Source organism: Lampetra planeri, chromosome 27 (genome assembly GCF_965212315.1).
Source record: "Lampetra planeri chromosome 27, kcLamPlan1.2.h2, whole genome shotgun sequence".
In the NCBI taxonomy this organism is placed as follows: domain Eukaryota; kingdom Metazoa; phylum Chordata; class Hyperoartia; order Petromyzontiformes; family Petromyzontidae; genus Lampetra; species Lampetra planeri.
Genome location: NC_136133.1, coordinates 6411301 through 6437792, shown reverse-complemented (window position 1 = coordinate 6437792; position 26492 = coordinate 6411301). Strand labels below are relative to the sequence as shown.

General features: G+C 54.5%; 1 protein-coding gene across 1 annotated transcript; it reads left to right on the top strand.

The window, feature by feature from the left end:
- Positions 1-1577: 1577 nt before the first annotated feature.
- Positions 1578-24532, top strand: LOC144727903 (leucine-rich repeat-containing protein 4C-like). Its single transcript, XM_078607041.1, has 9 exons — positions 1578-1709; positions 9558-9638; positions 19308-19541; positions 21088-21267; positions 22190-22868; positions 23151-23482; positions 23723-23769; positions 23829-23905; positions 24084-24532. Exons 1-9 carry the CDS (start codon positions 1578-1580, stop codon positions 24524-24526), a joined length of 2205 nt encoding a protein of 734 aa, XP_078463167.1. The 3' UTR covers positions 24527-24532.
- Positions 24533-26492: the final 1960 nt, after the last annotated feature.

Sequence of the window (26492 nt, the reverse complement as noted above, 5' to 3'; positions counted from 1 at the left end):
TCACTGCGCATCATCCGCATACGACGCATACAACATAATTAGATGTGAGCATCGCGAATGTTGTAATGGATTCGTAAATGGTTAATCTGTTACCACTGATTGGACGTTTCTTGACTATTTGTGCCCATATGCCCGCTTCTATTCCGTCTCCCGCAGGCTTTGAAGAGGAGGAGGAGGGGGGGAGGAGCAGGAGGAAGGAGGAGCAGTGGGGGAAGGTGGGAGGGAGGGAGGGAGGGAAGGGGGAGACACTGGGTCCCCCGAGCCTCGTGGGCCCGCGGGGCGGCGGGAACTGGCCTCCCCCGCGAGGATAATGCGCTGTGCCGGAGATGATGCCTCGGGCCGCACACAGCAAGAGGACCTCGCAGACTCGTGACGTCAGCAGGAGGAGGAGCTTGCAGGCTCGTGACGTCACCAAAAGGAGCAGCTCGCATTGTTGTGACGTCGGCGAGAGGAGCACTTGGCGTGCTCGTGACGTCAGCAGGAGGAGCTCGCTGGATCGTGACGTCGTCGGGAGCTCGCCGACTCGTGACGTCGCCGGGAGGAATTCGAAAGCCCGCGACGTCGGCGAGAGCAGCTCGCGGGCCCGCGACGTCGTCGTCGTCGTCGGCGGGAGAAGTTTGCGGGACCGTGACGTCAGTGGGAGGAGTTTGCGGGCCCATGACGTCGGCGGGAGGAGGAGCTTGTGGGCCAGTGACGTCGGCGCGTGGTCGCGGCCAACCCCCGCCAATCCCCGTCGACGCCTCTGCCCGACGGGGGCGCCGCTCGCGCTGCCTTGGTCGCACCTGTGGTGGCGGCGGCGGCCGTGGCCACTGCAGCAGCTGAGACGGTTGAAGGCCCGGGACTGGGCCCGTCACTTGCGGCAGCGCTACCGGCCTCGGCTGCTGAGTCAACGGTGTCGGGTGCAGCAGGCTGACCAACCACTGGAGCAGCAGCAGCAGCAGCATCTGCACCGACATCAGCGGCGACTGCGACGGTTGAAACAACGCTGCCGTCAGGGGCAGCGGTTGAAAGCTTCGTGGCGGTCCAGGAGGCCACGTGGGCGCGTAGACGGCCGTCGGGTGTCAAGCCAATGGGTGACTCCGTTTGAAGGACAACAGCCTCGGCAAGAGCAGCCTGCACGCGCGCGTCATCATCTTGAGCAGGAGGAGCAAATTCAGCTTTGTCATCATCGGCATCATCATCAGCAGCAGCAGCAGCAGCCGGAAGGGCAGCAAAAGCAGCAGCAGCATCATCATCAGCAGGGGGATCGTGACGGCTGCCGAGGCCTGTCGGGCCCGTGGGCCATTAGGGCTGAACCCGGAGCCACGGGCCCCACTGCCCAGAGGGCCCTCCCGCCTCTCCTCACACACGGGGCCTCTGCCCCTGGAGACAGGAGGGCAGCTCGCCCTCGACGATCATCATCACCACAACCGTCATTATCATCATCATCATCCACACGTTCAAGGTGGGGGGTCATCATCACCCTCATTGCCTGCGTCGCGATACTGCCGGCAATGTCAGCGGCTCAGCAAGAAGGTTTCGGGGTGCCTGGGGGACCCGGAGTGGGGGGCGCGACGGGAGTGGGCTCCGGCCAGCCGATGTGCCCGGCCATGTGCTCGTGCAGCCAGCAGTTCAGCAAGGTCCAGTGCACGCGGAGGTCACTGCGGGAGGTCCCGGAGGGGGTGTCCAGCAACACACGCTACCTGAACCTGCAGGAGAACGCGATACAGGTGCGTGGGTAGTCGTGGTGCAAGGGTAGCTGGGGCGCGTGGGAGCCGTGCTGCATTGAAGCCGTGGCGTGTTGAGTTATCATTTTGTGATAGCCAGATCGCTTCCTGAAAAAGAGCTGTGTAGCTCAGTGGGGCCTTACCTGATAAAACATAAAAAATGTTTGCAGTTTAGTTAACAGATTGGCCTTTGTTTGTGGAGACTTCGGGATGATAGGAAGTTAAAGGGAGTCGGGGGGAGGGCTTGTGTGGGGGCTTTGTTAAGAGCCCCCCCCATGAAGGGAACTCTCTTTGGGGCTTTGCTAAGAGGCACCCCTATGAAGGGGCCTCGCTTACTGGGCTGATTCCAGGCACAGTTGAGATGAAGCCCATTGGTCGCTCGGCTCCCGGTGTGACGAGTCGACCCACGCACCTCACACTCCCCCCCCCCCCTGCCCCCCCCCCTCCCCCGAGCACGAGATTTAGAGGCCGACCGAAACTGAATTTCTTGTTTCGGCCAAAACCGAAAGTTAAAAATTTACTTTTGGCCGAAACGGAAAGTAAACCGAAAGCAAAAGTTTGACTTTCGACCGAAACCGAAAGTAAACCCAAAGTTAAAAATTTACTTTCGGCTGAAACTGAAAGTAAACCCAAAGTTAAAATTGACTTTCGGCTGAAACTGAAAGTAAACCCAAAGTTAAAATTGACTTTCGGCTGAAACTGAAAGTAAAAAATTTTCTTTCGACCGAAACCGAAAGTAAACCCAAAGTAAAACATTTACTTTCGGCTGAAACTGAAAGTTACAAATTGACTTTCGGCCGAAACCGAAAGTAAGCCGAAAGTTTACTTTTTGGCTTCGGCAGAAACAGAAACTATGCCGAAAGAGGCCATTTGCCAACTTTCAGCGCCGAAACTGAAACCGAATTTCGGTCGGCCTCTAGACGCGTCACAGACTCGCACGCACGCACACCCAAGCCCCCTCCTGCTGTGTGGAACCCATGTGGAGGAGGAGGAGGTGGGGTGGGATGGGGTGGTGGGAGGGTTGAATTGGATCATTGGAGGGGTGGGTGGGTTGGTGTGTGTGTGTGGCTGGTGGGCGGATTAGTGAGTGAGTGTGCGCGTGTATGCACACTGTTGGCATCAGCACGCTGCTATAATCTGCTCAGTGTGATGTGCGTGCGCGCGTCTGTGTGCTGTGCGTGCCCCCACTTGTGTGTGTGTGGTGTGTGCCTCGAGCTGCCTGTGGGAGCCCAGCCTCTGAGCCGCTCAAACAAAAGTGCTCCTGGTGGACGGCTGCTGCTGCTGCGAGTGCTGGCTACGCGTGTGCTGCTTGCTGCTGCTGCTCGCTAGTTTGGTGGTTTTGGGGGGGAAGTTATTTTTTTCTTATTCTTCTCCGTCATCTGTCTTATCCCCCCCCACCACCACCACCACCACACCCCTCTCACCCCCATCCTTGCTTGAGTGTGCGTGTGTGCGCTGCTTGCGATCGCCGGAGAGAGTGAGGAGTGTCTGCCATCAACCACCGCCACTGCTGCCCGGAGTCGCATGCGCGCGTGTAGTTTAGAGGCCGACCAAAAACTGAATTTCTGGTTTCGGCCAAAAACGAAACGAGACCGAAAGTAAAAAAAATACTTTCGACCGAAACCGAAAGTAAACCGAAAGAAATGTTTTTATTTTCTCCTGAAACTGAAACTATGCCGAAAGAGGCCATTTTTCAACTTTTGGCGCCGAAACCGAAACAGAATTTCGGTCTGCCTCTAACGAGATTCGAGCCGCCGGGTGACGGCAGTGCAGTGGGGCAGGCAGATGTCCGCAAGGTTGCGAGTGATAGCATCCCTTCTGTCGGTCCAGCTCCCACAGCTTATCCATTCATATTCTTAGGTTTTTTCGGTAAAGTCACGTAGGTAAAACATCAAAATTAATAAAAATAAAATAAAATAAAAATTACGACGTTTCGGAGGCAACACAAGTCTCCGTCATCCGGCTGTGACGGTCCCACCTGATGACGGAGACTTGTGTTGCCTCCGAAACGTCGTGATTTTTATTTTATTTTATTTTTATTAATTTTGATGTTTTACCTACGTGACTTTACCGAAAAAACCTAAGCATATGAATCCTTGCAGTCACGAAAGCTTCAAATCTAGAACTTATCCATTCACTTCGGATCTCGACGTTGGCAAGCCAGCTTCTGGTGTTGAGGTCACGACGCAGGGGATGTTTGCATTCTCCTTAGCTGCGCGATTCATCGATTCGTTGTCGTCTTCATTTTGACATTGACACCTGTAATTCCTCGTTTTGACGCAGTAGTAGTAGATGATGCATTCCTGGACAGTGAACAACTATTTGCCCATAAATAACATAACGATAAGACGTCGAGCGATGACAAAGACAGCAGCTACGACAGCGATGACGAGGACAGCAGCAACGACGAGACGACCCCGATTCCGATGGACAGCCTCGAGCTCCCTCTCTCGCCCCCTTTTATCCTTCCTGCGGGGCCCAACCATGCCCTGACCACGCCCTCCTTCTGGAACCATCTAGCTGGTTCTGGGAGTCACAAGCTGGATCCCTTCCACGACCCTTGGCCCACTTATTTTCCCTTCTACGACCCTTGCCCCAGATCTTCCCTTTGGTGGATGCACCCGTAATTACTTCCCCTAGTCGCCAGTTAGTGCTGCTACACTGCACACGTATCCCTCTATTTAAGAACAAAACAGGAGGATTTATCCACAAATCTGTCTGTCCGCCTGATGATGCTGGCTGTATTTACTGGCGCAACGTCGTTTTTGAATTGTGAATGTTGTGGATTTGTTCTCGAACACACCGGTGTGCTGAACTAGTAACGAATTGGCATGTTGAGTTTATGTGACAAACCTTACTAATTGGCTGTGTTGGGTGGTGGCGGGTTTAACGACACACATTTACATTTATGCCATTGAACCCAAAAAAAAATTCTTACGGACATCATGATCGAGTCTGAATTAACCACGCGCGTTTGCGGTGAACATTGCAATCAAACATGCTTTGATAATCTGCGCATTGTCTTTGCGAAGAGCACAGGGTCTAATACCAGTGGTGTCTTCCTGCGGTGGGGTGCTGGGGCACTGGGGGGGGGGGCGTGGGGGGGCATGGGAGTGGGGAAATCGACAAGGCAGCCGTGCAGGACGTCCTGGGACATTTCTTCAGAGACTCTTGGGATGTGCAATGAATAGTTTCATTGACTCGGCAGCATATGTGTACACCAAAAAATAAAAAAAAAGTGTATTGGCAAAAACTGCAAAGATGTGAAAGTCAAACATTGATCTGTGGTTTCTAGAGGAGGACAAGCCGTTAGCCTTTAATTTTATGCTGAAAGTATGGGACAGCGGGCCTTTTGTGGTTGTAGGGAAATACATGTGCTATACCTCCAGCCCGTGAAACCCCGAGTTTGATTCCCGCTCACAGCCAACACAAATGACGATTATTTGAACCAGTCCTGGGCCTCCCCTAGGCCCACTCACCTGCAATGGAGTACCTGGTTCAGTGGTGTGTAAACATCACCACTGGGGAGACAAAGGCGGCCGGGCGTGGTGCTGGCCACCCACCCACTCGCGTGCCATGCCGGCCTTCATCTGCCAAAGTGGGGAGATGTTATTTCCCTCGCCTGGTATACAGGCGGTCGTGGGTTCGATCCCGACCCTGGCTTCTGTATATTTGGAGTTTGCATGTTCTCGCTGTGGTCGCGTGAATTTTTCTCCAGGTCCTCCAGGTTTGTCCTCCACATTTATAAACATGCGTTTTGAGAATTTGGCCGCTTTAAATTTCCACATTGATAAGCCACTTCGTTGGGCCATCATTTGTGATAGCCAGGTAGCTACTGAAAAATAGCTATATAGCTCAGTGGGCCTTACCTGGTAAAATAGTTTATTTGAAAAGTGCTCGCTAACAGCACTTGCTTCAATAATCCGTTAAGGCTACATGGGGGATCTTTGTCTTTGTTCACCTACAGGGAGAAGCTACACGTGGAGCACTCTTGAGGCCCAGCGAGTGATAGATGCGATGCCCAACTTTTTGCCCAATTATCATCAAAGAAGCAACCCAGAAATCAATTGCTCACTTGTTACCTTTCATTATTAGAACAGGTATAACTACGTGTGTGTATGTATATTCATATCGGTCTGTGGCAAAGAGTTGCAATTGAAATCTGCTTTCTGTAAAAAAGAGAAAACCCTACTCATTCACCTGTCAAATCATAGCTACGGGGCAGTTTACTGCCGTAAGGAATTTTTCATCGCCCCCCCCCGCCCCCACTCTGCAACTATCCCTCTCAATTGCGTCAGGCATCGTGATGTAGAATGGGGGGCGGGGGGGGTTCATTGAGCTCTTCGCGGCTTGCGATTGGATGCCGGAGGGGCTCCGGGCTGTCTGTGGGTTTAGCGTTGAGGCTGCACGGATGGACGACTTCCTCCTGCAGTGCAGCAGTAATGTACGAATTAAGTCTAAGGGGGGCGAGGGGCAGAGGTCGCAACCGGGTACCCGATACCCGGCTACCTGTTTGCGACCCTGGTGCGGCCGGGTACGGGTACGGGTAGCCGCACGTGACTCACCCCAACCAATGAGTGAGAAGGCCGTGAGTCACTGGTGAGTCACCGTTTGTCACTCATTTCCTAACGTCTTGTCTCTTCTCACAATTCAAGTTCCTAGAATCAACCCACCCGCGCCTGCAACGTGGCTTCATCCCAGAGGTCGCAACCGGGTACCCGATACTCGTACCCTACCCGATACCCGGCTACCCGTACCCAGCCGGGTACGGGTACCCGTTTGCGACCCTGGTGCGGCCGGGTACGGGTACGGGTAAGGAATCAAAACCCGTTTGCGACCTCTGGCGAGGGGTGGACGAGGGAGGGGGGGGGGGTGTCCATGATATCCACCAAAATTCTCCCACATCTACGTACATGGGCGCTGTAATACGATAAAATCGTACACCCGCAAAATCACCCATCAGCGCTGTGGTCACAATCTAAGCGGACTGTGACGGAATCACCGATCTCGCTTGAGAGAAGTCAACCAGATGAAGGGGCGTGGGGGGGGGCGTTCCTGCCACATCATTACTCAATCCATGGATCGATTGGCAATTTAATCGACGCAGCGATTAACCCGCAGGTTATGATTAACCCCGGTATATTTGTTTATCGCGGCTCGACTGAGCGGAATGGATGCAATTAATCTCGTCTTAACGACCCGCAATGACCATGCATGGGGGGGCAAATCTCTGATCGGTGATTTTGTCGGGTGTACTGCTTTATCGTATTACAGAGCCACAGTGGCTAAGAAATGTTAACTACCTCGCCTGGTATGCAGTGAGGCCATTGGTTCCATACTGACTCTGACGCCTGTTGTATATGTGGAGTTTGCATCTCTCTCTCTGTTTCTCTCCCCGTGGTTGCGTGGGCTTTTCTCCGGGTGCTCCGTTTTTTTTTTACCTTCCACATTTAGAATCCAAATCACGCTTTTGGAGTATTTTGGCTGCTGCTATACATTTCCAAGTGACAAGCCACTTCGTTGAGCTGTCGTTTGTGATAACCAGGTCGCTTCTGCAAAACAGCCATGTAGCTCAGCGGGCCTTGGCTGGTAAAAGAAAAAGTAGTCTTCTTGGTTCTTTCGGTAAAGTCACGTAGAAGGGAAGTAATAACATAATAAAAATAAAACATAATAAAATAATTCTCACGACGTTTCGGCCACAATGCAAGCTGAGGACGGCTGCTTGCGTTGTGGCCGAAACGTCGTGAGAATTATTTTATTATGTTTTATTTTTATTATTTTATTATTTCCCTTCTACGTGACTTTACCGAAAGAACCAAGAAGATGAATCCCTGCAGTCAAGGAAAGCTTTAAATCTAAATATATGATCCATTGTGTGGACCCCTGTTGTGACCTTTGACCTGAACCGCACGTGTCATCGCATTGATTGGGCGCGTGCCCCCTGCTGGATCTGACGCCTCGTGACCGCGACCAGGCAGAAGCGTCATATTCCAACCTCGCTCCGCAGCACCCGGCAATCTCGAGATAGCAGCTCGTTCCTTGACGCCACTCCGATTCTCAACCTCACTGCTGTAACATCTCCACGTGATGATCGTAAGCCATGTAGGTAAAAAAATAATGAATAATAAAAGTTAAATAAAAAAAATATAAAAAAATCACGACGTTTCGGAGGCAACGCAAGCTTCCGTCTTCAGGTGGAACCGTCACAGCACGATTGCTGTATCAAGTAAAAAGAAATTCCAAGAGACCCGACCTTGTATATATACTGGTTGAGGGGGGAGGAACCAGGGTAGGCCCCTGGATCGGAGTTTTTTATTATGGTAAGGTAAGGTTTTTCTTGGAATTTCTTTTTACTTGATACAGCAATCGTGCTGTGACGGTTCCACCTGAAGACGGAAGCTTGTGTTGCCTCCGAAACGTCGTGATTTTTTATTTTACTTTTATAAATTGGAATTTTTTACCTACGTGACTTTACCGAAAAAACCTAAGAGTATGAATCCTTGCAGTCACGACAGCTTCAAATCTAGGATCATAAACCCCTTTGTTGACCTGTCGCTTGTGATGGCTAGGTTCGCTTCTGAGAAAAATGAGTTCACACCGCACGGGGCTTTTCCTCGGTAGGATGCGGATGGTTTAGTTTTGTTTTGTATGTATTTGTGTTATTTGTATACCGTTCCTCCTCGACTTTGCACTCCGATCGTGCTCGCGCATTGTGTTTGTTGCTGTAACGTGCTGAACCCGTGCATCGACTGAACATCTGCGATGAAAAGAGCTTCATAGCTCATCGGATTTCTCCAATGAATATTCTGATATATATATATACGTACGTTCGACAACAGCGATTGGAGATCTACAGGCCGAAATTGGCATCTGAGGGTGACGAAATATCGCGTCGTGGGGAAAATGCGTCACGTTGGCAGCACAGGGCGAACGCGAACGAAGAGATGGGCACGCGCGTGACATACCTCGCCGACTGCCAGACGCCTGCTGTGACAGGCCGCGTGCGAGTAGGGGGGTGGCCCACGCAGATTCTAGATTTGAAGCTTTCGTGACTGCAAGAATTCATATTCTTAGGTTTTTTTTCGGTAAAGTCACGTAGGTAAAATTTTTTTAAAATTAATAAAAGTAAAATAAAAAATAAAATAATAAATCACGACGTTTCGGAGGCAACACAAGCTTCCGTCTTCTGGGCGGAACCGTCACAGCACGATAGCTGCATCAAGTAATAGAATGCCCACACAGAGTCAGCTGTGACAAGGCGGAAGCGTTGCGTGTCAAAACCCAACTCTTCTTCATGGGAAAAGAGTAATTAGGGGGTGGGGGGGAGGAGAAATTCGTTAAGATGGAGAACAATAATTTCAATCGAGCTGATGGCTGTGAATTCATCAGTCTGGCTTGGAAAAAATGCGTTCTTTTTTTTTACAACAACAAAAAGGCATTGGGATATGCTCGTCTGTGTGCAAGTGATGTACCGACTGCTGTATAGTCCGATTGTCTGTGTGTATGTGTTGAACTTCTTTCGCACAGTACGTAGCCAACCTCGCTAATTATCGGAGGTGCCGAGGAAGGATAACAGACTTGGTGTGTGTGTGGGGGGGGAGCTGTTGTGTGTGTGCATGAATGGAGCTCAAATGTGTACCTGGTGCGGTGTGTAAACATCGCCAAGCGGGAGACAAAGGCGGCCGGGCGTGCACGGTGCTGGCCACCCGCTCTCCCGTTTGCCATGCCGGCCTTCATAGGTGCTCGCTAACAGCACTTGCCCCAACAGTGTGTGAAAGGCCACACAGGGGATCTTTGTCTTTATTGTGTATGTGTGTGTGCGTGGTATGACGGTCTCTGTGGGCTGTGCAGGTGATTCGAGTGGACAGCTTCAAACACCTGAGACACCTGGAGATTCTGCAACTCAACAAGAACCAGGTCCGACACATAGAGGTGAGAGACCACGTACATGCCCTGGGGTGCGAGGGGGGGGGGTTCAGACGGGGGGAGGGGGGATGTATCTGCCCCGAACGCTTTCTAGAAGCAGTGAGCGTCAATTGCTCTCCGTACCTGGCCTGGATGTCCATCACCTAGTCGCAGAGGTCGCAACCGGGTACCCGATACCCGTACCCTACCCGATACCCGGCTACCCGTACCCGGCCGGGTACGGGTACGGGTACCCATTTGCGACCCTGGTGCGGCCGGGTACGGGTACGGGTAGGCCGTGAGTCACTGGTGAGTCACCGTTTGTCACTCATTTCCCAACGTCTTGTCTCTTCTCACAATTCAATTTCCTAGAATCAACCCACCCGCGCCTGCAACATGGCTTCATCCCAGAGGTCGCATTCGGGTACCCGTACCCGTATCCTACACCCGGCCGGGTACGGGTAGCCGGGTATCGGGTAGGGTACGAGTACCCGTTTTCCGGCCGGATGCGGGTACAGGTAAGGAATCAAAACCCGTTTGCGACCTCTGCCTAGTCGTGCTTGGCCTAAAATGAGCACCTGGTCCAGGGGATCGGCAACCCTGCGGCTCAGGAGCCGCTCGTGGTGGCTCTTCAAGTCAGGGGCGGGGAAACTTTTCTCTGCCAAGGGCCATTTGGATACTTGTGACATCATTCGCGGGCCATACACAATTATCAACTTTAAAATTAGCCCATTCTATTTTGTCAAATATTTCATTAACACACCCCTAATGCGATGGCTGGAACTGCTTCTCTTTGGCGAGGCGTGTGGTGATGTTAGCTGGTGTTGATGATGTTGCTGCTGCTACTCGCAACTGCTTTTCCAGGTTTGCTCCTAGAGATTTATTGAATTTCGAGTCCTGCCTGCGGTTGCCTTGGCAGGGCCACACCAAATTGGCAGGGCCACACCAAATTGGCAGGGCCACACCAAATTGGCAGGGCCACACCAAATTGGCAGGGCCACACCAAATTGGCAGGGCCACACCAAATTGGCAGAGCCACACCAAATTGGCAGGGCCACACCAAATTGGCAGGGCCACACCAAATTGGCAGGGCCACACCAAATTGGCAGGGCCACACCAAATTGGCAGGGCCACACCAAATTGGCAGGGCCACACCAAATTGGCAGGGCCACACCAAATTGGCAGGGCCACACCAAATTGGCAGAGCCACACCAAATTGGCAGGGCCACACCAAATTGGCAGGGCCACACCAAATTGGCAGGGCCACACCAAATTGGCAGGGCCACACCAAATTGGCAGGGCCACACCAAATTGGCAGGGCCACACCAAATTGGCAGGGCCACACCAAATTGGCAGGGCCTCGTACGGCCCGTGGGCCGGACATTCCCCACCCCTGCTGTAAGGGGTGCAGTGTGGCTCTTGAAATTCTCAACAACAACGAACAGAAGAAAGAAAAAAACGTCCTTTCTTGTTATTTTGGAATTCCGACCCCCTGCCCAGGCCAATCGGTATCCCCGGCGCAGTCGCACCGCCTGCACATTCGATAGCTGCGCCGCTACGGGAGGTGATGGCTGGCAGAGGCAATGGGGTGGGGGGGTGGGGGGTGCCCGGATCTCCGCTGCACCCCCTCAAACCGCGGTGCAGAAGGGCTGCGCGTCGTGCTAATGCCACGGGCGCTCCAGACCACTTCCATCCGCAGTGTTCCGTGCCGGCTCGAGTGAATCGGTGCTCGCTAAGTGCGCCCCCCCCCCGCCCGTCTCTGTCTAGGAGTCTACACGTGGAGTTGTCTCCTTTGTGTGGCCGTATAGATTTGTGAGATGTAACAACAACAACAACAACAAAAACAAAGATTCCCCCGAATAGCCTTCAGCAGGCCGTTGGGGGGGGGGGGGGGGGCAAACGCTGTTGAGCGAGCGAGCACCTCTGATTGGCTACGTACGGTGCGAAAGAAGTTCAACGTACGTACGGTACACGATGGAGTGAGTGGGTGACCAACACCACGCCCGGCCGACCTTTGTCTCCCCACCGGCGATATTTACACACCGCACCAGATACTGATTTGAGGCTGAGTCGACCTAGGAGAGGCCCAGCACAAAGACACACGCACACACGCACACGCGTGCAAGGTTGGCACGGCTGCTCCCTGTCTCTTTCCATGTAGCTTGGGCACAGCTGCCAGGGCACCGATGGGATGTGACAAGCGGAAACGCGCGGGTGTCTGAGGCCGCTGTTCAGAACCACGCTTAGCCAAGACGTGCACAAACAAAGGCACAGACCAAGATCCCCCGTATAGCCTCTAACAGACTGTAGGGGGCAAGTGCTGTTCAGCGAGTGGCACCTATGAAGGCCGGCACTGTGGTACACGAGGGGGTGTGTGGCCAGCACCACGCCCGACCACCTTTGTCTTCCCTAGTGGTGATGTAATTGCACATCGCACTCGATGCTGATTTGAGGTTGAGCCGACCTATGGGAAGCCCAGGGCCGGTTCAGATAATCGTCACTGGTGTTGGCCATGAGCGGGAATCGAACCCGGTTTACCCGGGTTACCGGATTCGTAGTGCAGTGCGTTAATCGCTACACCACCGCTCCCCAATGCCAAAACCCTCCATTCGCCACTAAGTGACAGTGACTTCACCACGGCGCCTGTGCCAGGCCAGGTGCACTTTGAGGACACGTGAAGTGTCGAAGGCTCGCTGGCAGGAGGAGGTCTCAGGCCAGACACTGCAGGTGCCATGGGTTGGCTGACTGAGATGACTGGTAGATGCACCACCAGCAGCTGTACCCCCCTACTGTGCCAGGCTAGGTGCAGGAGGTCTCGGGACAGACACTGCAAGTGCCATGGGTTGGCTGACTGAGATGACCGGTAGATGCACCACCACCAGCTGTACCCCCCTACTGTGCCAGGCTAGGTGCAGGAGGTCTCGGGACAGACACTGCAAGTGCCATGGGTTGGCTGACTGAGATGACCGGTAGATGCACCACCAGCAGCTGTACCCCCCTACTGTGCCAGGCTAGGTGCAGGAGGTCTCGGGACAGACACTGCAAGTGCCATGGGTTGGCTGACTGAGATGACCGGTAGATGCACCACCAGCAGCTGTACCCCCATACTTGCCAGGCTAGGTGCAGGAGGTCTTGGGACAGACACTGCAGGTGCCATAGGTTGGCTGACTGGAATGACCGGTAGATGCACCATCAGCTGTACCCCCTATTTTGCCAACTTGCTTGACTTTAGCCGCCTGGCGCTCCGTTCGTTTTTGTGAGCGTCTCTCCACTGCCCTCCTTTGGTATCACCACCACCATCACCGCCACCATCACCACGACCGCCACCACCGCCAGAAAGAAGAGATTAACCCTGTGATAAGACTCCAGAGCGGCGTTCTTCATTCAATTTCAGAGGAGGAGTTTGGGGGGGAGGGGGGGTTCCACATTCGCCGATGAGACATCATCAGTGTGAGCGAGGGCTGCCACTCATTTTGAAACCATTGTTGGGTTTTCACAGCGGCACGATGATGACGATGATGACGATGATGCTGGGGTGGTGTTTTCACTTTTTATGGATTGTCGGGGAGACTGCACGTCAGGGGCCCACACTAAAGGTCACCGCGGGGACGTTATTCATCGTGTCCACGCGCTCTCCAAATATTGAGTTCTCTACCGAATCCGAAAAAATAATGCATCTTCTTGTTATTTCGGTTTTGCCGACCCAATGGCTCTAGGGCAGTGGTGCCTCTAATTCTTCTTCTTATACCTGGCGGTGCATCTCGCCACCCGCTGGACTATTGTTGTTGTTGTCTTGCTGTGGTCTTGGACGGTTGTTGTTATTGTTGTTGTCGTCTTGGACTATTGTTGTTGTTGTTGTCTTGCTGTGGTCGTGGACTATTGTTGTTGTCTTGGTGTGGTATTGGATGGTTGTTGTTATTGTCGTCTTGGACTATTGTTGTTGTTGTTGTTGTCTTGCTGTGGTCGTGGACTATTGTTGTTGTTGTCTTTCTGTGGTCGTGGACTATTGTTGTTGTCTTGGTGTGGTCTTGGACGGTTGCTGTTATTGTTGTTGTCGTCTTGGACTATTGTTCTTGTTGTTGTCTTGCTGTGGTCGTGGACTATGGTTGTTGCACACGAGATGGCTGGCTTCCTTCCGTGCCTGCAGCGCGAGACACGGTGATATCGCTGGATTTGTGATTCCCTCGTGAAGGCACGCGGCACAAATGTGGTTAATAATGATGAAGTGCCGCACGCGCGCGTCCGTGGGGACTCTTGAGAATGGCTGAATATTGTTGATTTCAAAGAAAGAAATAAGTGAAAATGTTAATTGTGGATTGTTGCGCAGAAGTGAAGGATGCGCGTTTTATGTGTGGGCCGTCAAATTTGCGCGACAGCCCACACACACGCACAGTGGCAGATTCTAGACCGAATTCTGTCGCCCTGCTTCACTCCCCTCGTGTGCCCCCTTTCGGAGCTCGCGGTACGGAACTCGGGGTACGGAACTCGGGGTACGGAGCTCGGGGTACGGAACTCGAGGTACGGAACTCGGGGTACGGAGCTTGGGGTACGAAACTCGTGGTACGGAACTCGGGGTACGGAACTCGGGGTACGGAGCTCGGGGTACGGAACTCGAGGTACGGAACTCGGGGTACGGAGCTTGGGGTATGGAACTCGTGGTACGGAACTCGGGGTACGGAACTCGGGGTACGGAGCTCGGGGTACGGAACTCGAGGTACGGAACTCGGGGTACGGAGCTTGGGGTACGGAACTCGTGGTACGGAACTCGGGGTACGGAACTCGGGGTACGGAACTCGTGGTACGGAACTCGGGGTACGGAGCTCGGGGTACGGAACTCGAGGTACGGAACTCGGGGTACGGAGCTCGGGGTACGGAGCTCGGGGTACGGAACTCGGGGTACGGAGCTCGGGGTACGGAACTCGGAGTACGGAACTCGTGGTACGGAACTCGGGGTACGGAGCTCGGGGTACGGAACTCGGGGTACGGAGCTCGCGGTACGGAACTCGGGGTACGGAACTCGTGGTACGGAACTCGGGGTACGGAGCTCGGGGTACGGAACTCGAGGTACGGAACTCGGGGTACGGAGCTTGGGGTACGGAACTCGTGGTACGGAACTCGGGGTACGGAACTCGGGGTACGGAACTCGGGGTACGGAGCTCGGGGTACGGAACTCGGAGTACGGAACTCGTGGTACGGAACTCGGGGTACGGAGCTCGGGGTACGGAACTCGGGGTACGGAACTCAGGGTACGGAACTCGGGGTACGTAACTCGGGTGCAAAACTCGGGGTACGGAGCTTGATAGTTACGAATCGACGGCCTCAGCCCAGTCACCAGTGACGGAAGTAACAACAGCAGCAGCAGCAACAACAACAAGGAGGTCAACTCAGCCTCAAATGAGTACCTGGTGCAGCGACTGTGTAAACATCGCCACTGGGGAGACAAAGGCGGCCGGGCGTAGTGCTGGCCACCCACATTCCTCGCGTGCTGTGCCAGCCTTCATAGGTGCTGCTACTCGCTAACAGCACTTGCCCTAACAGTCTGCTAAAGGCTACACGGGGGGATATTTGCCTTGTAGTAAGCGCACACCCCGTGATGATCCTGGCACCGCTGAATCGCTGTGCGGAAACACGAAGCTACGTTGCACGCCCGCTGCGGGCTTGAGCGAGTGTGCTTTGGAATCCTCTTTTTGGCATTCATTCCCGCACCTCCGATTGGCACACCGCTACGGGGTACTCATGTGAGGGTCGATTCATGCACACACACACGCACAACAGCTGCCCCACACACACACACACCACGTTTGCTGTCCTTCCCCCGCACCTCCGATTCGCACGGTTGGCTACGTACGGTGCGAAAGAAGTTCAAAATACATTCGTACACAGACTCACAGAGTCACTCACATAGTCACTCACCCACACACTCACCCACCATCCCATTAGCATGGTTGGTTACGTACGGTGCGAAAGAAGTTCAAAATACATTCGTACACACACTCACATAGTCACTCACCCACACACTCACCCACCCTCCCATTAGCACGGTTGGCTACGTACGGTGCAAAAGAAGTTCTAAATACATTCGTACACACACTCACATAGTCACTCACCCACACACTCACCCACCCTCCCATTAGCACGTTTGGCTACTTACGGTGCGAAAGAAGTTCAACACACATGCGTGCGTGCCGGGCTCAGCCGATACCAGGGAGTTTCCCGAATATTTCCCTCTCAGCTGCTTTTGCACACATCACAGAATCACGGTCCACGCACGTCAACAACAACAACAACATCAAGCCGCCGTTCGCCACTAAGTGGCGGTGACACCAACACGACGCTTGTGTCAGGCTAGGTGCAGTCTGAGGTCTCGCTGACAGGAGGTCACGGAATAGGCTCGCGTTTTATGGGTTGGCTGTCTGAGATGACTGACACGCACACCACCAACACACCGGGCCGGGGTGATGGTTGTAGTGGGGATGGGTGGAGGTGGTGTGGCTGGTTGTGGAGGTTGTAGTGGTGGTGTGTTCACTGAATGGTATTGGTGGTGATGGCGGCTGTGGTGGTGTGGATGGAGTGGTGGTGGTGATGGTGTAGACGGAATGGTGGCAGTGATGGCACTGGGAGGAGATGGTGATGGTACTGGGTGGTGATGGTACTGGGTGGTAGTGGTGATAGTGGTGGTGGTGGTGGTGTGGACGGAGTGGGGGTGGTGGTGGTACTGGGTGGTGATGGTACTGGGTGGTAGTGGTGATAGTGGTGGTGGTGGTGGTGTGGACGGAGTGGTGGTGGTGGTGGTACTGGGTGGTGGTGGTTATAGTGGTGGTGTGGACGGAGTGGTGGTACTGGGTGGTGGTGGTGGTGATAGTGGTGGTGATAGGTGGTGGTGGTGGTGGTACTGGGTGGTGGTGGTATCGGTGTGGACGGAGTGGTGGTGGTGGTGGTGGTACTGAGTGGTGGTGGTGGTGGTGATAGTGGTGATAGTGGTGATAGTGGTGGTGGTGGTACTGGGTGGCGGTGGTGGTGGTGGTGTGGACGGAGTGGTGGTGGTGGTGGTGGTACTGGGTGGTGGTGGTTGTGGTGGTGACAGTGGTGGTGATAGTGGTGGTGATGTGAACGGACTCGTGGTGGGGACTGGCCCAGCTCAAGGGTTAATCACCACCCACCCGGCAGAGAATTTAAATTATTCATGCGGCTGTTGTGTAAAAAATTACTCTTTAGCGAGAGCACACGGGAGACACGGTAAATAATTTAGCATTTTTATTAATTCTTAATACTTTTGCGGATTTCTTTTTTTGCTGTCATGTTTGTGAAAATAAAGGACACTAATTTATTTTAAAAACATTTTTAAATCACCGCTGTCATTGTTGGAATTGTTTTAACTTCTGCTTGCGGCCAGTGCGTCGCTCCCCGCCGGGTCCCTCGTGGTGCCCACTTGGGGCCCTGCCATCATCACGATCTGTCGCCGAATCATTGCCGCCACCCCTTGCAGAGGGCCCAGATTCCCCCGCGTCGTTCCACCTCAATTCCAAAATCCCATCTCTGTCTTTCCCCCTCTCTCTTGCTTGCTCTGTCTCTAACTCTCTCCTGGCACACTCGGCTCTTCCTGGCACCTCCAATTTTGAACAAATATATGTTTGCTAGCCTCTTGCCCGTCCAAGGACGGGTGTATTGCAGTAAATCTGAAACTTGCAAGCGAACAGCAGACCGCCACGTGATATTCATTGCATCAATTCGTGTGCAATTTGTTTCATTTGAAGGTTATAATCCCTTGTTCATCATGACATCCTTTTTACTTCGATGTCTCAACAGCGTTACGGAGATCGCGTGACGTCAGGGTTCTGCCTTTGTTTCAAGTTCATTTCATTTCAAGTTCATTTATTTATTAGGTATAGCCCTGTGAGCCATTCGGCTCTTGAATCGGGTGCAACCGCAACAAACAAAAAACAAAAACATCAACAACAAAAACATCTTAAAGTAAATATGTGACAAAGTGCAAACAGAAAATCCAAGAAAAGACAGCAAGTGAGTTGACGCCGAGGAGGGGGGAGGAGGCGCCTCGCCCCGCCATGTGGAGTGACGTCAGCCGCTAATTATTATGAATGGAGGGGGGGGGGATCCATTTGGAAGACGTCACCTGTTCATGATTATTAATGAGGGGGGCTGTTCGATGTGGAGTGACGTCACCTGCTCATGCTTATGAATAAGGGGGGAGGTTCTCCATGCGGAGTGACGTCACCCACTCATGATTATTAATGAGGGGGGCTGTTCGATGTGGAGTGACGTCACCTGCTCATGCTTATGAATAAGGGGGGAGGTTCTCCATGCGGAGTGACGTCACCCACTCATGATTATTTATGAGGGGGGGGGGGGTCCATGTGGAGGACGTCACCTGTTCATGATTATCAATGAGGGGGGCTGGTCGACGTGGAGTGACGTCACGCGTGGGACACACAGACATTCTTGGGTAAATATAATATTAAATTATTTATCATAATCAACGTTTTTTGGTTTAGATCGCGTTATTTATAAATGTGTCATAACCCTCCACCACCCGACACGGCCAATCAGTAAAAAAGTGTCACGTTGACAAAAGACAAATAGTTCACTGCTTTAGCCCACCGGTGTGTTGAAGCGTGAAACCACAACATTTACAATTTGAGTAGTAGGACGTTTCGCTGGTAATTGCATCAACGTGACACTTTTTTACTGATTGGCCGTGTCGGGTGGTGGAGGGTTACGACACATTTATAAATAACGCGATCTAAACCCAAAAACGTTGATTATGAATAATATTGGTCGCGAAAGCCTACGTGTTAAACTGAGTAAATTATTAAGTTCTCACTCGCCACACACAAAGTTCTCGCCACAAATGCACCACCAATACCTTGCTGCTGATCTCGTCCAGGAGCATAAACCACCACCGTCACGCGACACTCCGGTCAACCTCGCAGCAGCGGCGGCGGCGGCGGCGGCGGCGGCGGCTTTTGGCTAAAGCCATCGGACAAAGACGGTCGCTGGCGTCACGCGCTTTCAGATGCGCTTCGGCGGCCGTCTGGAACGCTCTTCCTTCCGACATTAGTAGACCACTGGTGCTGTGCACTGTTGAATCTAGACTGAAAACTCGTTTCTTTTTGTTTTTAGCTTGTCGTGCTTCTCCCCGCACCTCCGATTAGCGCGTTTGGCTACGCGCGGTGCGAAAGAAGTCCAACATACGTACGTACGGACCATGAATGGTGGTGACTCTGACGGGTGTGCCGAGAGGAAGGGATGACTTGGGTCAATCTGCTGAGCTGTAGCGTTAGAAGCGCTGTGCGTGCGCGTGTGTGTTCACTGCGGGCTCCCACCTCACTGTTCAACAAAGACAAAGAACCCCCGTGTAGCCTTCGACTGTAGGGGCTGTTAGCGAGCAGCACCTATGAAGGCCGGCACGGCAACACGAGGGGGTGGGTGGCCAACACCACGCCCGGCTGCCTTTGTCTCCCGAGTGGCGATGTTTACACACCACGCCAGGTACTCATTTTGAGGCTGAGTCGACCTAGGGGAGGCCCAGGACCGGTTCAGATAATCGTCACTGGTGTTGGCCGTGAGCAGGAATCGAACCCGGGTCACCAGGTTCATATCGCAACGCGCTAACCGCTACACCACCGCTCCCCCTACACACACACGCACACTCACAATTCGTCCTCCACCCACCCCCAGGTGGGCGCGTTCAACGGGCTGGCCAACCTCAACACGCTGGAGCTGTTCGACAACCGCCTCACCACCATCCCGATCGGCGCCTTCGAGTACCTGTCCAAGCTGCGCGAGCTCTGGCTGCGCAACAACCCGATCACCAGCGTGCCCTCCCTGGCCTTCAACCGCGTGCCCTCGCTCCGTCGCCTGGACCTCAGCGAGCTGCGCAAGCTCGATTTCATCTCCGAGGGCGCCTTTGAGGTGCCCGCGGGGGGAAGAGGGGTGGTGGGGGGGTGGTGGAGCGTGGGGGGACAAGGGGGGGTGGGCCTGGGGGGGGCCTAGGTCGACGAAAGTGGCAAGGCGATTACAGGCAGTCCTCGTTTTACGAACACCTCGAGTTAGGAACACCCGCACTTTGGGGCCGTCCATAATGGCGTCACGTGATTTTGACCCCCCCCCCCCGCTGTCGTCACACGGCGTCGCAAAAAGTCAGACCCCCCCCCCCCTCAAATATGACGTCACAAAGCTCTGCCCCCCCCCCCCCCCGCCAAAAAAATAAAACATGCTTCAAATCGCTTTAAACTGTTGCCATTGTAGTGCGTATTTAATGTGGCGCTGCGCTCTGATGTTGCAGGAGAAAACATTTATTAAGTAGAACGTGTTGTCTATATTTATTTAAAGTTGCGCATTTTGATGTGACGTCACAATTTCTCAAACACCTCCCCCCCCCTCGTCACACATCGTCACAAATGTCTGACCCACCCCCCCCCCCCCCTAGGTGCTTGACGTCATTTATGGGCAGCCCCTTACGAACACCCGCACTTACGAACTATCCACACTTACGAACCAGCTTCCATGATAAAATTTTAAACACTGACTTCAAACGCGACCTCTCGCTTGCAAATTGAACCGCGGCGCTATATTTTGTGCAGCCGAGCGGTGCGAATGAGTCCGACTCGTGCACGCAGTGGGTGTCTGCGTGGGCACTTCAATGCAGTCGACGACTACTCCGTGTTGCGACTTACGAGCAGTTCGACTTACGAACGGGTCTCGGGAACGAGCCACGTTCGTAAGTCGGGGACCGGTCGTACATCCGCGTCTCGCTTTTAACGATGGGTATCCATCGTACCGGATATCCATTGCAATTTACTTAATTACAACGTGTTTATCATATTTGTATTTTTGTATTTTAAGTTTGTATATTACGGCTAATTCACATTTGACATTTCACATTTTATATGGTCTACTTATTATTAATTTTATATACTTTAGCCCGTTAGTATTAGTTATACTTTGTAACGTTAGTATAGTTAGACTTCATATCGCTTATTTAAGTTTTTAAGATTCCTAAATGTTGCATGTATGCACCTTCCGGCCACAGTAAATTCCGTATGAATAAAAAGTGTGCTGTACTTGCCCAGTCCCCCCCCCCCCTCTCCAACCATTATATAAACGGAGTGGTAGCTCCTGCAATCTCTCATTTACTTGATACAGCTGTCGTGGCTGTGACGATTCCACCTGAAGACGGAAGCTTGTGTTGCCTCCGAAACGTCGTGAATTTTTATTTTACTTTAACTTTTATTAATTTTAATGTTTCACCTACGTGACTTTACCGAAAAAACCTAAGAGTATGAATCCTTGCAGTCACGAAAGCTTCAAATCTAGAATTATGTGCAAACTGTCATGGCGATTAAAACCGTTTCTGATTCTGATTCTGACATAAAACCCCACCCCTCTGGAACTTGTTGTTGTTGTTGTTGTTGTCTTTGCTCGTGCCGCGTTTGCCACATCCTTCAACCCCCCACAGGGTCTCAGCAACCTGCGGCACCTGAACCTGGGCATGTGCATGCTGCGTGAGGTGCCCAACCTCTCGTCGCTGGGGCGGCTCGAGGAGCTGGAACTGTCCGGCAACCGCCTTGAGCAGGTCAAGTCGGGCTCCTTCCTGGGCCTCTCCAACCTCAAGAAGCTGTGGCTCATGCATTCGCAGGTAACGGGCTCGAAGGGCTCACCCGGTGCCATTAAACCCGCCGGCACCCGACACAGCCCAATTAGAAAAGGTTCATAAAGTCACGTAGAAGGAAAATGATAAAATAATAAAAATGAAACGTAATATTATTTTATCATTTTCCTTCTACGTGACCTTACCGAAAGAACCAAGAAGATGAATCCCTGCAGTCACGAAGGCTTTAAATCGAAAAAGGTTCATACTTAATTTGGAGCTTTCGTGACTGCAGGAATTACTCTTTGGTTCTTTCGGTAAAGTCACGTATAAAGAGAAAGTAATAAATTAAATACTAGCATACGACATTTCGATTGCGACACAAACAATCATCATCAGGTATAAATGAAATAGAAACACAAATCTAGTATACTTAGAAATGTAATGTAATACAACAGAGAGTCGGATAACATAAGGCCTCGACACAGAGGTGTGGTTTCTCTATGTGCCTATGTATGTCTCTCTCTCTCTATGTATCTCTGTCATATCTGTCTCTGCTTATATGTCTGTCTATATGTCTCTGGTTCTGTGTTTTATCTCTCTCTCAAATTTAGCATTCTCAGGAAGAACGTAATCAACCAGGTAGGGTGTTGACTAAAAATAAGAAATAGTTTATTTCAGATTTACTCACCAGCTTATTCCCAAATCGTCGTGTTTTTGGACCGGCGTGTCACGTCGAAATGAAATCCATTCGTGAACTCGCATCCCCCGTGACATCGTCACCGGGGGAACCGTTGACGGCGGTTTGTTGATGACGCAGACGCCACCGTCGCCACGTAATAATTCACTGGCCTCTGCTTGCAGTCTCAAATCGTTGTCGTGGTAACGCGAAAGACATGTTTGGTTTCAGTTTCGACCTCTGCCGACGTCCGCTTGCCCCCCCCCCTCCGCAACCTCCGAAACCGCCCAGGTGCGCCTGATTGAGCGCAACGCCTTCGACGACCTGCGCTCGCTGCAGGAGCTCAACCTGGCCCACAACAGCCTCACGTCGCTGCCGCACGACCTCTTCACGCCGCTGCCGTCGCTGCAGCGCGTCCACCTGCACCACAACCCGTGGAACTGCGACTGCGACGTCCTCTGGCTCAGCTGGTGGCTCAAGGAGAACGTGCCCACCAACACGACGTGCTGTGCCCGCTGCCACTCGCCGCCGCGCCTGCGCACGCGCTACATCGGCGAGCTCGACCAGAGCCACTTCGTGTGCTACGCGCCGGTCATCGTCGAGGCGCCCCTCGACCAGAACGTGACCGAGGGCAGCGCCGCCGAGCTCAAGTGCCGCGCCTCCTCCACGACGTCGGTGAGCTGGATCACGCCCAACGGCACCATGATGACGCACGGCTCGTACCGCGTGCGCATCCTGGTGCTCAACGACGGCACGCTCAACTTCACCAACGTCACCGTGCAGGACACGGGCCTCTACACGTGCCTCGTGAGCAACTCAGCGGGAAACACGACGGCGTCGGCCACGCTCAACGTCAGCTCGTCGTCGGCGCAGCAGGCGGCCGGCGGGCCCGGCGGCGAGGGCTCGAGCACGTCGTACTTCACCACGGTCACCGTGGAGACAAGCGAAACGAGCAACGAGGAGGGAGGAGGAGGAGGAGGAGGCGGCGGCGGCGGCGGAGGAGGTGGTGGTGGAGGTGCCGGTGGTGGCGGTGGACCGGGCGGCGTAGGAGTGGCGCAGGCGGGCGGCGATGACGGCGCTGGTGGCGGTGGCGGCGGCGGTGGCGACGGTGGCGGGGGCGGTGGTGGCGGAGGTGGTGGGGGCGGCGGCGGTGGTGGTAGCGGTGGCGGCGGCTCCCGTTCGGAAGGGGAGAGAGTCGGCGCCGGCGGTGGCGTTCGTTTCGGGGCGGGCGTCGGCGTAGGCCGGAGCGCGCCCAACGGCAAGCTGGGCCCCACCCCGTCGAGCCACTGGAACAACAGCCTGGTGGTGGTCACCTCCTCCACGCCGGCGTCGGCCAGGAGTCGCCCCGTGGGCGTCGAATTTGCCGGCACGCGGGCGCCCGACCGGGGCTACACGGTGCCCATCTCCGACGGCGGCGGCGGGGGCGGCGGCGGCGGAGACCCCTCGTCGACCATGGCCGGGCTCGACGAGGTGATGAAGACGACCAAAATCATCATCGGCTGCTTCGTGGCCATCACGCTCATGGCGGCGGTGATGCTCATCGTGTTCTACAAGATGCGCAAGCAGCACCATCACCACCACCACCAGCAGCAGCAGCACCATCACCACCACCAGCACAGCCAGCAGCAGCACCACTCGCTCCAGCAGCAGCAGCAGCAGCACCACCACCACCACCACGGCCTGGCCGCGCACCTCCACCACCACGGCGGCGGTGTCTCGGGCGGAGGCGGCGGCTCCGGTGGGCCCCTGCACCTGGGCGGAGGCGGCGGCGGCGGCGGCGTCGGCGGCCTCCACCTGCACCACCACCTGCACCACGGTGGGCGGCACGCGCCGTCGCGCGCCATCGAGGTGATCAGCGTGGACGACGAGCTGGTGACGGGCGCCACCCTGGGCGAGGGCCTCATGATCCCCCCTCCTCCTCCCGCGCCTCCCCCGCCGCCTCCGCCCCCTCCTCCTCCTCCTCAGCCGCCGGCGCCTCCTGCCGCCCCGTCGGTTCCCGGAGCGCCGGTGCCCGCCCCGTCATTACCGCCGATCCTTCCCACTCTTCAGCAGCAGCAGCAGATGCAGCAGCAGCAGCAGATGCAACAGCAGCAGCAGATGCAGCAGCAGATGCAGCAGCAGCAGCAAATGCAGCAGCAGATGCAGCAGCAGCAGATGCAGCAGCAGCAGCATCATCAGCAGCAGCATCAGCATCAGCAGCAGAGTCCTCCTCCGCAGCACATGCAGCAGGCCGATGGTGACGCCGAGCGCCAGCTCATGTTGCTCAAGAGCAACCACCACCAGCAGCAGCAGCAGCAGCTGCACCACCAGCAGAGTCTGCTCGACTGTGAGAACCACAACGACGGGGGCACCGCTGGGCTCGGAGGAATCGTCGGCGGACTCGGGGGGGATGGCGGAGGCATCATCCTGGACGATCCCTTCTCCAAGATGACGCAGAGCCTCGGCATGGCCCTGCAGGCCATAGGCGGGGAGCACGAGGGCCACCTCCTGGCGGGGTTGAACAACAACACCATGGTCGGGGTCATGACCCCACCGCAGGGGCCCCTGGGCGCGCTGCACTGCTCGCTGCACGAGCCGCTGCTCATCCGCACCAACTCCAAGGACAACATTCAGGAGACGCAGATATAGGTGGATTCGCTCGGTGTGTACGACTGGTAGGGGGGGGGGGGTGCGGAAGGAGGTGGGGTGGTGGCAGGGAAAAAGGGGGTCAGCCGTGGGTAGCCGAGTCTCTGTGACGTTGGAGCGAGACTCCGCGGATTGGTTGGAGCGAGACTCCGCGGATTGGTTGGAGCGAGACTCCGCGGATTGGTTGGAGCGAGACTCCGCGGATTGGTTGGAGCGAGACTCCGCGGATTGGTTGGAGCGAGACTCCGCGGATTGGTTGGAGCGAGACTCCGCGTGGGGCGCGCGTGGCTCCAGGGGAGTCGGCGCTTGTCTTTGTCGGCTCGCATCTCTGCGCAGATGAGAAACTCTCCAAAGCCACCCACCCCACCCACCCCACCCACTCCACCCATCCCACCCATCCACCACACCCACCCCACCCATCCCACCCATCCCACCCACCCCACCCACCCCACCCATCCCACCCACCCCACCCACCCACCCCACCCATTCCACCCCACCCATCCCGCTACCCCCAAGAAGTTTGTCTCAACCTCTGTTCGACTTTCACAGTGGCTTCAACAACGGAGAGCCCCCTTTGTCGAGCCCCCCCCCCACTCCCCCCCCCCACTCCCCTTGGGGGGGTGGGGGGGGGCTGTGAGTGAATGCGGTCATCGCCGTAGACTTCCGTAAAAGTTCGCTCCTTCAAAGCGACGGGCTACTACCCCCCCCTGCCCCCCCTCCCAACATCCCCCCGTCCCATCCACGCGCGCTCCCTCCCTTGTGTACCCCCCCCCATCCCCCCCCTCCCCTCGACAGGGGATGGCGTACGCGCGTCTCCGTTAAGCGAGAGCAGCTCGCGATTTGTACACCCACGACGTTCATTTGGGGGGGAGGAGGGGAGGGTGAGGGTTGGGGAGCTCGGTTCGAGCCGTTTATCGCATCTCCTTCTCGCCAGATAGCGACGGGGCCGTACATTCGGTGGGTGGGGATAACTGCCCCCTGAGGTCTGGGGTCAGTAGTAGTATTATTATTATTATGATAATGACGACAAGTGAAAATATCATAGAATGTTTTACCGGGGGGGGGCGGGCGGGTTGGGGGGGGGGCACGATTATTTTGTCTTTGCTTACTTTGTAGAACCATCTTAAAGGGATTGACGGTCACTCTAATGGGGCTCTTGCGTTTGAGAGAGACGGTAGAGAGTGAGGGTGGGGGGGGACAGCGTGTTTGTTTGGGGGTACAGCGAGAGGTGGTGATGCCTGTGGTCCGTGCGCGCGTGGCAGTGGCAATCGTTGTGATTTCCGGCCGGATATTTCAATCTTCACGGCCTAGCCGGTGAGATTCGTCGTATTTTGCCTCTCCCTCCGGTAACACCAGATTTTTCTTTCAAAATATCTCCCCACAAGCGACGGATTCAAACAAGCAAACAAGCAAAACCACGAGCGAATTTCGGCCGAGCATTGCCCCCCCGCGAGAGCAGGGACTTCACTGAGACGGAACCCTTTTGTCTTGAAGTGAAGAGGCCTTTTTCTGGAGTTGAGAGTGGCAAAACGGGGGCCGTCCCTTAAGAGGGAGAGGAGGGGGTGAGGTGCTCGGGGCAAATCCTTCAAACGAAACCGGAAGGGTTCCATCTGACACTGTGACATTAATGCGCGCCCCCAACCCCCAAAGCGCGGGGCCCAGGGCAGTCGCCCCGATCCGCCGTACACCCTAGGAGACGGCTCTGGTGGCAAAGTGCGGATGGGTGCCGAGTTGGGGGGGGGGTGGGTGTTGCATCGTTCTCGTCCGTCATTGGAACAGCGTCGTCTATTGATTCACAATGGGGTTTCTTGTAGGCTGGATCATCTTGTAGAGTGGATCTTGTAGAGGTGTAATTTTGAATGAAAATTTAAAAAAAACCTCCACCATCCGACAGAGCCAAATTGAATCGAGTTGTCACGTGAGTGAATGTGCCGGCTCGGTTTGGTGCTTTCACCAACACGTTGAAAGG